Source organism: Dermochelys coriacea, chromosome 8 (genome assembly GCF_009764565.3).
Source record: "Dermochelys coriacea isolate rDerCor1 chromosome 8, rDerCor1.pri.v4, whole genome shotgun sequence".
Taxonomy (NCBI): Eukaryota; Metazoa; Chordata; order Testudines; family Dermochelyidae; genus Dermochelys; species Dermochelys coriacea.
This window is the reverse complement of record NC_050075.1, coordinates 1,839,804-1,849,361: the sequence shown is the minus strand read 5'-3', so window position 1 is coordinate 1,849,361 and position 9,558 is coordinate 1,839,804. Positions and strand designations below refer to the sequence as shown.

Below are 9,558 nucleotides of genomic sequence, written 5' to 3'. Positions count from 1 at the left end.
GAGCTTTGCTGACAGAGCTCACCCCTGGCAGGCAAGTGCATCCATCAACTGATCCCAAGCCCCAGCTAAGCTGCTGCCCCAAGTGGGTGCAGTCAGGCTCCACACTGGTGCAGGGGGCAGGAATCCACCTGCCCCCACCTCTATGAGTTAGTTTCTTGCACAAAGCCTCTTTGCTCCGGCTTTGCACAGAGGACCAGGATCCCCCTTCCTGCAAGAGGATGTTTCTGTCCCCCACCTGTGAGCTGAGATGTTTTAACTTTGGATAGCTCTTTGCCCTGATGCACCAGACTGATCCAGCCATGACTCAAAGTCCTCCTAGCATTTTGAATGTTGTTGTCCACACCTTGGGCTTGTGCCAAGTCCCACAGAGCCACGGGCTGGCCTGGGCAGGTACAGCACAAAGTGGGCAGGGCCTGGAGAGTCGTATATTGGGTAGATATAAAGCTCCCCGCGTGGGCTTCTTCAGAGAGGGTCTCCTGGAGATAGGCAGATTCTGACTCCGTCCGCAATAGACAGCCATGAAGGCAGCTGGCCTCTTCCTGCTCCTCGGCCTGGGGCTTTACTGCTGCTCAGGTGAGTGTGACCGGGTCATTCAGAAGCCGCTTTTCCTGCTCCCTCTAAATTTTCCCACATGCAGACAGACAAGGCCGGGAAAGCAGCCACTGGGCTGGTGGAAATCAGGGCGAGAAACCCGGGAACCTCTTCAATGTTCAGCATCGAAGAGCACAGAGCCTGACACCAGTTCATAGATGGCAGCAGATGGCTGAAGGGCCAGGCTCTGTGTTCAGCGCTAGAGCGAGGTGCCTGCAGCCAGACCGCAGGTGAGCCAGTCTATTCCTGGGACACAGCAATGCCTGGAAGTAAAGCGGAGCAATGTCGCGTCGAATTACAGTCCCTGCGTCGTGGGAGTCCGTTCAGCCACAGAGGTGAAAGTCCAGCCCTGCCTATCAAACCAGTGATTCCCAGCCCCCAGCTGACTCCTTTTTCATAGGAGTGGGTGGGTGAGATTCTGTGGCCTGCGCTGTGCAGGAGGTCGGACTAGATGATCAGAATGGTCCCTTCTGACCTTAGTATCTATGAATCTATCTATGACTCAGTACTCCATCCAGCGCCGCACACAGAGCAATTCAACTCCCTGGGCTCGCACAGCTCTCTGTGGGTCCTGCTTAGTGGGACCCCTGCATGGGTCCCGGGGGAGTTCACACAGTTTGCTTCTCCCTCCGCGCTACCCAAGTTCACAATACCACAGCTGGGAACTCAGCACCCAGGTCTCAGCTGGTGTAAATCAATGTGGCTCCGCGGAGAATCAGGCAGGCAGGGCCGCGCAGTGTCTCTTTACAGCAGCAAGAAGGGAACTCCCTCCTTGCCTGCTTCCGAGGTCACCAGCCGTTTGTCATCATGGGGCCTGATTCAGCTCTCGCTGACCCCTCTGAGATCAGCAGCGCTACCCGCGCAGGCAAGACCATAATCAAGCTTGTAAACTGCACTTTGTGGCTGTGGCCCATAACCGATTCTGGGCAATCAAAGGTCCCTTTGTTCGTTCTAGCAGATGACAGAACGAGGAGTAATGGTCTCAAGTTGCAATGGGGAAGGTTTAGATTGGATATTAGGAAAAACTTTTTCACTAAGAGGGTGGTGAAACACTGGAATGCGTTACCTAGGGAGGTGGTAGAATCTCCTTCCTTAGAGGTTTTTAAGGTCAGGCTTGACAAAGCCCTAGCTGGGATGATTTAACTGGGACTTGGTCCTGCTTTGAGCAGGGGGTTGGACTAGATGACCTTCTGGGGTCCCTTCCAACCCTGATATTCTATGATTCTATGATTCTATGATTCCTTGACAGCACCAGGTGGAGCTTGAGCGAACTGCTGGGAACGTCAGTGTCATGGGGCTGGGTAGCTGTCAGGAGCCTGCTGTGGACGTGGTGGGTTTTCGGTCAAGGCACAAAGGCAGAGTGGGGTGGAGGTGGCTCTGCCGGCTGGCAAAGGGCGGGTGAGCGGAGCAGGAACAGGAGTGAGATCAAGAAGGAAGGAAGCTGAGGGGGGAAGAGGCTGCCCCAAGACAGAGGCATGGAAGGGGAGCAGAGAGGAAACTCGAATGGGGTCCTCCTCACAGGCGTGGGGTGGGGGGCCTGGAAGCAGCAGGAGAGTTTCTGTTGGACCTGTGCAAGGAGCAGGCTGGGAGAAGCCAACAGCCTATTTGATCTAAGGAGTTTCCTTTTTCCTCCCATGTGTTTTAGGCAATGCCGAACCGGGTGGTGCTTCTGACGAAGGGAAAGAGGTAAAGACTTCCTTCTGTGCAATTTAACAGCATACTCTTCTTTGCCGAGGTCGTTCTGTCCCAGTGTCGTGGAAAGCCAATACTGCTAAAAGCAATGAGGCAACATTGCCCAGTGGATAATGCAGTGGAGTGGCAGTCAGAAGACCTGGGTGCTAGCCCCAGCTCTGTCACTGAGTGCTGGGTGACCTTGGGCAAGTCACTTCCCCCTCCCTGCCTTAGTTTCCCTACCTGTCAAATGAGAATAGTGTTGCTGCCCTCCCATTGCAAAGTGCAGTGAGATCTCTGATGAAAAGTATTAGATAAGAGCTGATTAATCGTCTTAAATGCCAAGCTAACACCACCGTTAAGATCCCAATTGTCAGAATGAAAGTTAAAATGAACCCACACAGTGGCAGCTACCCATGTTGCTTCGGAACGCTCCAGGTGGAGCTCTTAGCAAGCCAGGGCTGTTCACAATGGGATAAGTGCAGAAGAAATTGAGCGTCTGGTACAGCTTCGGTTAGTCCTCCTGCAGGACCATTAGATTTTAATTTCTGCAGTTCCCCACCAGCCTAAAGCATCACCTTCAACATGAAGCTCTTTTCAGCAATGCCTTGTGTAAGGTACATTAATACTCCCCTTTATTCACACAGCCAGATTGTGGCAGCTATATACATCCGGGCTGCCCCAAAATCTTCGACCCTGTATGTGGCACCGACAATGTGGCATACCCCAATGAGTGTGAGTTGTGTGCTGAGAACCTGTGAGTATCTGGACGCTTTTGAGTGCAAATATTTCAAAAGCTGCTGTTTTCACATGGGCCTTGTATAGCGGAGCTCTGCCGTAAGTCCCCTGTTCATGCAGAAAGCCACGACTTTTGGCTTGGTGCAATTTTCGGGGATAAATTTTGCCATTCCCTCTTCCCTGCTGATGCTCTCTTCCACTGGCCTAGAGTAACACTAGAGCCATCTTCACCGGCTCGTCCCATGCTTACTGTTAGCTGTAGTATTATCATAGCATCTAGGAGTCCCAGTTGTGGACTGGGACCACATTGCACTAGGTGCTGTACAAACACAGAGCAATAAGACAGTCCCTGCCCCAAAGAGACAAGAGACAGACAGACTGATGGGGGAATACAATGAGACAACATTGGACCAGTGGAAGTGGTGCACACAGTGTATTAGAGCCTGATCCAAAGCCCGCCCAAGTCCATAGCAAATCTTCCGCTGGTTTTAGTGGGCTCTGGGGCTGGCTCTCAATGAATCTGTGCATTGTGGGAATCTCATTTCAGATCAGAGCATGTAGGTAGATGTGTGAGCGGAGGGAAGCCAAGATGTTCCAGCACATCTGCTGCAAAGAAAATAAGACTTAGCAGACCCCAGCTGCCTGCAGCCCTCCTGGTCTGCTGTGATCTGTCCCAGGGCCATTGCAGATAAAGATGGAGGCAGTTCTTCTGAGGGTCATTCCATCAATTGAATGGCAACTGCACCCAGCCATGAGCCGACCAGACGTATGAGAACCCGCACTGCGTTGGCAGGGGTAGCAGGAATCTCCAACTAGAGCTCCAGTTCTAACTTCTGTGATTCCACAAGAAGGGACTCCTGGGCCCATCTTCCAGCGGAGTTCCTCCTGATTTCCACTGATGAACCTGAGGGCAGAATTTGTCCCACAGAAAAGTGAGATGGAAAAGACTTAGGTGGCCTTGGCCATCCCCAGTAGTCTGCTCTATGGTGACTTTCTCATATCTGAGGGCCAAAAAGGAGGGTTTCTAAGGAGACAGGAGTACAAAATAGATTCACAAAAAGAAAAGGAGTACTTGTGGCACCTTAGAGACTAACAAATGCATCCGATGAAGTGAGCTGTAGCTCACGAAAGCTTACGCTCAAATAAATTTGTTAGTCTCTAAGGTGCCACAAGTACTCCTTTTCTTTTTGCGAATACAGACTAACACGGCTGCTACTCTGAAAATAGATTCAAGAATGCACCAGTGGATGGGACCTTAGCTAGGGAACCAGGATCAGCGACCCAGCTGTCCTGGGGCCCCCACCACATCCCTTTGAGATTCATTGAGCAGCTACTCTGACCCCGCTGTCCTAGATCACTGTATCTGGCTGTCACAAGGTTTGCTATAGCACAGCATTGTCTAAAGACAACACCCAGCTCCATTTCCGAAGGTCTCAGGTGACGGCTAGATGATATGATACATATAGGGAAGAGGGTTGTGTAGTATCCTTAATCCGCAGCATCACTAAGGGCTGGGCCAAGAGCTGGTTCCACAGTGAAGAGAGGAGGAGGGTTTTCAAGTGAGATTCAAAGAGGGTCAAGTGACGCGGAGGGGTCAGGAGCGAAGGAAGGAGGAGATACGCGGGAGGGAGGGGTGCGCAAGAACAAAGTGCTCCCTCCCCGCAGAGAGCTGCCAGAATAGGAGAGGTGACGGTCCGAGGAATAGAGCACCTGATCCCATGGAGATGAATGGGTCTGTCCACTGACTTCATGGGGCTTGGGATGAGGGTCACAGTGAGCAGGCTGGGGAGCAGGGGTACACGGGGCTGGAGAGGAAAGGTGGGGAGAGTCCCTGGTGGAAGGAACTGGATTCAGGGAGGCTGGAGAAGTTGATGGGAAGCAGAATGACACTGGCCTGCATTTTGCAGTGACAGGGTGCTGGTCCTGCAGAATTTTTCTCAGGGGCCCATTAATTTGTGCAGCCTGTAGGGACCTCTAAAGATGGGTTGGGTTTGTCTTTAAAAAAAGGGAAATAAATGACATTACCAGTCCTCTGTTAGTGTGGGAGCTCCAGGAGTACAAGTTCAAATGAAACACCGTGTGGTTTCACTCTCACAGTGTGTCAGGGCTGTTGATTTAGACCTCAAATCCCACGCAGAATGCCTCCTTATCAGCATGACGCGAGAGATAAGAACCCTGTCCTTGGTCTCTGTACCGTCTCATGGTTTGTAGGAACAGGGAGCTGAGAGTCAGGACTGAGGGGCATTGGCAGGGCTCTGAGGATAGTGGAGGAAGGGAGCCGAGGGCTAGAATAGCAGGGGGGCTGCAAGGTAAGATTGTGGGGCGCTGACAGAGCTGTGTGTGAGACGGGGGTCCAGCAGCAGCATAGCAGGGGCGCTGAAGGCCAGAACTGAGATGCGGGTAAGGAATAGCTGGGGATGCGGAATTGGTTAGTGGAAGTCACCAATAAAGGGCCTGGTTCTGATCTCACTTGTACTGGTGTCATTTCATTAGGTCGCTGTTATTGGGGTGCAAAATATTCATAAAAATCCACACCTGTTTGCGGCTTTTTGTTATTGTTTTTTGGAATTTCTATGCACACCTGGAAAATGGATTTGGTTTCCCAAGGTGATGAACATGAGTATTTCAAGAGAAAACTGAACCAATCTGGAGTCAATTAGGCCCACAAAGCTGTTATTTTTTCACAAGTGCATATTTGCATTTTTCCTGCTTGTGGCATTAAAATAGTCGCAAAGAGTCATGTGGGGCAGGTGCAAATGTGAATGAGACAAAGTGGGGCATGTTTGCACGTGAAACCCCTGCACAGAACATCGCAGCATGGGCTGAGCTTTAGCTAGGCAGGAGTTGCAGGTTCTTGATTGCCAGCAGGTGTCTGATGTCTGCTTTGCAACAATGAAGTAATTTACTCTGACAGGAGATGTCAGAAAGTATTAGCTCGGAGATTTACAGGAATTAATTAACTCATGACCCTAGTAACCCCTGCCCCCAACCCCGAACTGCCTGCCCAGAAGACATGGGATCAGCCTATGACTGTGTGTAATTTTAAAATGACATTTTAATTATTATTTTCCACCTGATGTTTCTCCCTGGAGTGGGAGAGTCTTCCCTGCCCAGGGGGTTTCAAGCTGCCCTGATACGTTTAACCTGTCTTTTCAGGAAAAGGCAAACTAATATTCGCATAAAGAAGAGAGGAATGTGCTGAGTGCCTCATGCACTGTCCGCTCTGCTCAAATGCCGGCAGAGAAGAGCAGAAGTGGGCGTGTGACAATTCCTCATGAAGACACACACAGCTGCCACTGCACCGTCCTGCTGCACCACTCATAGATATTCACCATTCAATAAACCTGACCGCATCGCAGCTGCTTGCACGGCTCGTTTTTTGCAGTTGAAAGGTGTGAGTGTGACCTTTGGTTTGGGATACGGGGGAAATCTAACAAGGTGTCAGCAAAACTATTGGAGGAGCTAACCCTGCTCACTGGGGAAGAAATAACCGGTTTAGCATTCAAAAGAGCCAATTCTGATCTCCCTGACAGCAGTAAAAATGCAGAATAGCCCCCCTGATTTTGCTTTGGTGTATCAAAGGTTGGGATCAGGCCCGCACGCTTTAACCTGGGCGCTTTACTGGGAAGAGGCAAGACTGGGCTACTCAGTACTGAATCAGCTTGCATTGTGCACAGAAGCAAAAGCTAATGACCTGAGTGTTAACCTGCAGCTCCTGCAAACGTCAGTGGGACTCACGGGTGGCTGGTTCCTCTGCAACTCTCAGCTTCACTCAGCAGAAACCAGTTCCCCTTTTTGTCCTGCCTCGTAACCCCTCCCGTCCGCCCCGGCACTGGGACACCACTAAGCCCAGACATTGAACTGGGTGACTTTGGCTGTGCATAGTCTTTGGGCTGGTCCCCTGCCCACGGGTAAATTTCACCCCTCTGAGCAACATTTCAACCCAGATACCTCCGCTTTGACCCTCCAGTGTGCAGCCCAAAGAACCGGGAGGGCATTGACTGCACTGAAAGAGGGGCTGGGTCGTGTCTGGCCACTAGGGGCTGCTGTTGGACCACAACATTTTGATGGCCAGAGTTTGAAGTTGTGTTTAAAAACCTTCTGTTTTCTTTTGTAATGACAGGTTTCAGAGTAGCAGCCGTGTTAGTCTGTATTCGCAAAAAGAAAAGGAGGACTTGTGGCACCTTAGAGACTAACAAATTTATTTGAGCATAAGCTTTCGTGAATGCATCCGATGAAGTGAGCTGTAGCTCCCGAAAGCTTATGCTCTAATAAATTTGTTAGTCTCTAAGGTGCCACAAGTCCTCCTTTCCTTCTGTTTTCTGTGACGCTGGCAACATTCCAGGATCTGCAGCTGGAGACTTTAGATTTAAATAGAAATTTGGGGGAAATCTGCACGAGGTGTCTTGCAATTGCCTTGATACAATCGAAATAGGGTGCCTCTCCTTTCAGCCCTGCTAATTTCTGTTTCTCGGGTGAGCTGCATGTCATCCTCCTGACTGTGCACTGATGCTGGTTGCCTCTTTCTGTGCTGCACCCTGATTAAAAAATGTCATGAGCCACAACCCTTAATTACATTCCTGGCTTCTCCTCTCCCCAGGCTGCGGTGCTGGCAAACACAGGCAGGCCCCTGTCCCACAGCTGGGGCCAGCTGGGGAGGCCCTTGTGCCCACGAGGACCTTTGTTCCTCACAGGCAGACTGGTGCACACACACAGCCTCACTGATGTCAGGCATGGGGATCTGACTGCAGGCTTGGAGCCTAACATGGAAAGTGGAGGTGCCAGAGCCTAGCACAGAGGCAAGGTTCTGCCCTCTTGGGAGCAGGATCAGCAGGCTTAGAAGGGCTGCCCTGGTAGAGGGAGAGCCCAGAGAGGGCTGACATGCAGGAGGAAATGGAGATGCCAAACCCACAACCATTATTTACCCAGCATTCTCACATCCTGTGGCATGAAGAGGCAGGATGCCACATGGTTAGGCACTGGCCCAGAACTTGCAAGATCTGAATTCAATTCCCTGCCATACACTCCCTGTCATTTTTCAGAGTAGCAGCCGTGTTAGTCTGTATTCGCAAAAAGAAAAGGAGTACTTGTGGCACCTTAGAGACTAACAAATTTATTAGAGCATAAGCTTTCGTGAGCTACAGCTCACTTCATCGGATGCATCCGATGAAGTGAGCTGTAGCTCACGAAAGCTTATGCTCTAATAAATTTGTTACTCCCTGTTATTGTGTGACCTTGGGCAAAATCTCTTAGTCTCTCTGTGCCATTAACATAGCACTTCCCTATCTCACAGAGGTTGGGAGGAAAAATGCACTGCAGATTGTAAGGTGGTCAGAGATTGTGGTAACAGAGGCCATGTAAGTACCATAGATTGCCCTGTGGTCAGGGAGAAATTGCACCCAGATGTGATTGGCAAGAGGGAAAAGGATTATGATTTTTTGCTGCTATTAAGAGTTGCAAGCATTCCAAGCTGTACTGGCACCTTGAAAACTGGCTGAGCGAGGCACCTGGTGGAATTGATGCTGCTACCTTTAATTCAGACAAGTCCAGTGTCCTGGGCTTGCAAAGGCTTTGAAGCTGCAGGGCTCACTTGTGCTCGTCCAGTTAGTGGGGGAGCTGGCAGAGCAGTTTAGTTTTTACCAGCTAATTAGTCCTGGCAATTTTAGACCCAGGCAAAACCCAGGTGAGGCTTTAGAACAAGATTTGTTACCTTTGGGGCTTGAGCTGCGCTGGGAGAGCTCAGGAAAAAGCAGCATTTGAGCTTCTGCTGACTTTTTAGTGTAAGCCCTGAATAGCGTTTCATTTGTATGCTGAGCAGGAGTTAGTTGCAAAACAAACCTTCTGTTCCATGAGTATCCTGTGCTTCAGTGCTACCAGCACGGGTTTGGGTCCATCTTTAACGACGTTTCCCTTGGAAAATGCTGGTTCCAGAGAAATGGTTTTGAAACCCCAACAAAAGCGCTAAACAGAATGAAACTCAAAACGCGTTCAGCTGGAGCATTGAGAGTGGGGTGGGGGTTACGACTCCTGGGGTCTTGTCCCAGATCTGCCATAGAGCCTTTGTGTGATTGCAGGAAAGTCACATACCCTCTGTTTGCTCCTCCATAACATGGATGGAAGGACAATAGCAGCCTCACAGGGGCTTGTTAATGTTGGTGCTTGTAAATTGCTTTGAGAGTCTTGGATAAAAGGGGTTATTATATGTCTAATGGGGTGTTGTTAAGGGAGCAGGACACTCAAAATCCCTTGGTTCTCGACAGTTTTTAGTCTTACTGCACGATGAGACGTTTTGAGTGCGTCGGCCCCGAAGTCCATGGCATGATGCGGAAGTATATAGGAAAGGCAGCCATGCCCTCTCACCGTTCACTGCTCTGCAAATTCATTGCACTGGTGACCAGTGTCTACGGGCTTCTGTACACTTGAAACGCTATAGCACTTCAGTGTAGACACTACCTACGCCAGTGGGAGGGGTTCTACATCAGCACATGTAATCCACCTCTCCAAGAGATGGCATCTAGGCAGATGGAGGAATTCTTCTATTGACCTAGCACGGTGTAT

The 9,558-nt window shown here is 50.4% G+C and overlaps 1 protein-coding gene across 1 annotated transcript; it reads left to right on the top strand.

Annotated features, from left to right (window-relative positions):
- The first annotated feature begins 408 nt into the window (after positions 1 to 408).
- LOC119860778 (pancreatic secretory trypsin inhibitor-like) lies at positions 409 to 6,358 on the top strand. The gene is made up of 4 exons (XM_038414892.2): positions 409 to 573; positions 2,237 to 2,277; positions 2,910 to 3,019; positions 6,157 to 6,358. Exons 1-4 carry the CDS (start codon positions 519 to 521, stop codon positions 6,200 to 6,202), a joined length of 252 nt encoding a protein of 83 aa, XP_038270820.1. The 5' UTR covers positions 409 to 518; the 3' UTR covers positions 6,203 to 6,358.
- Positions 6,359 to 9,558: the final 3,200 nt, after the last annotated feature.

Excerpts from the sequence above, each read along its gene's own strand:
- LOC119860778 (XM_038414892.2), top strand. The coding sequence starts at position 519 with ATGAAGGCAGCTGGCCTCTTCCTGCTCCTCGGCCTGGGGCTTTACTGC. Across the intron at positions 2,278-2,909 it reads CTTCTGACGAAGGGAAAGAG|CCAGATTGTGGCAGCTATAT; the intron begins GTAAAGACTTCC and ends TTATTCACACAG. Across the intron at positions 3,020-6,156 it reads GAGTTGTGTGCTGAGAACCT|GAAAAGGCAAACTAATATTC; the intron begins GTGAGTATCTGG and ends CTGTCTTTTCAG.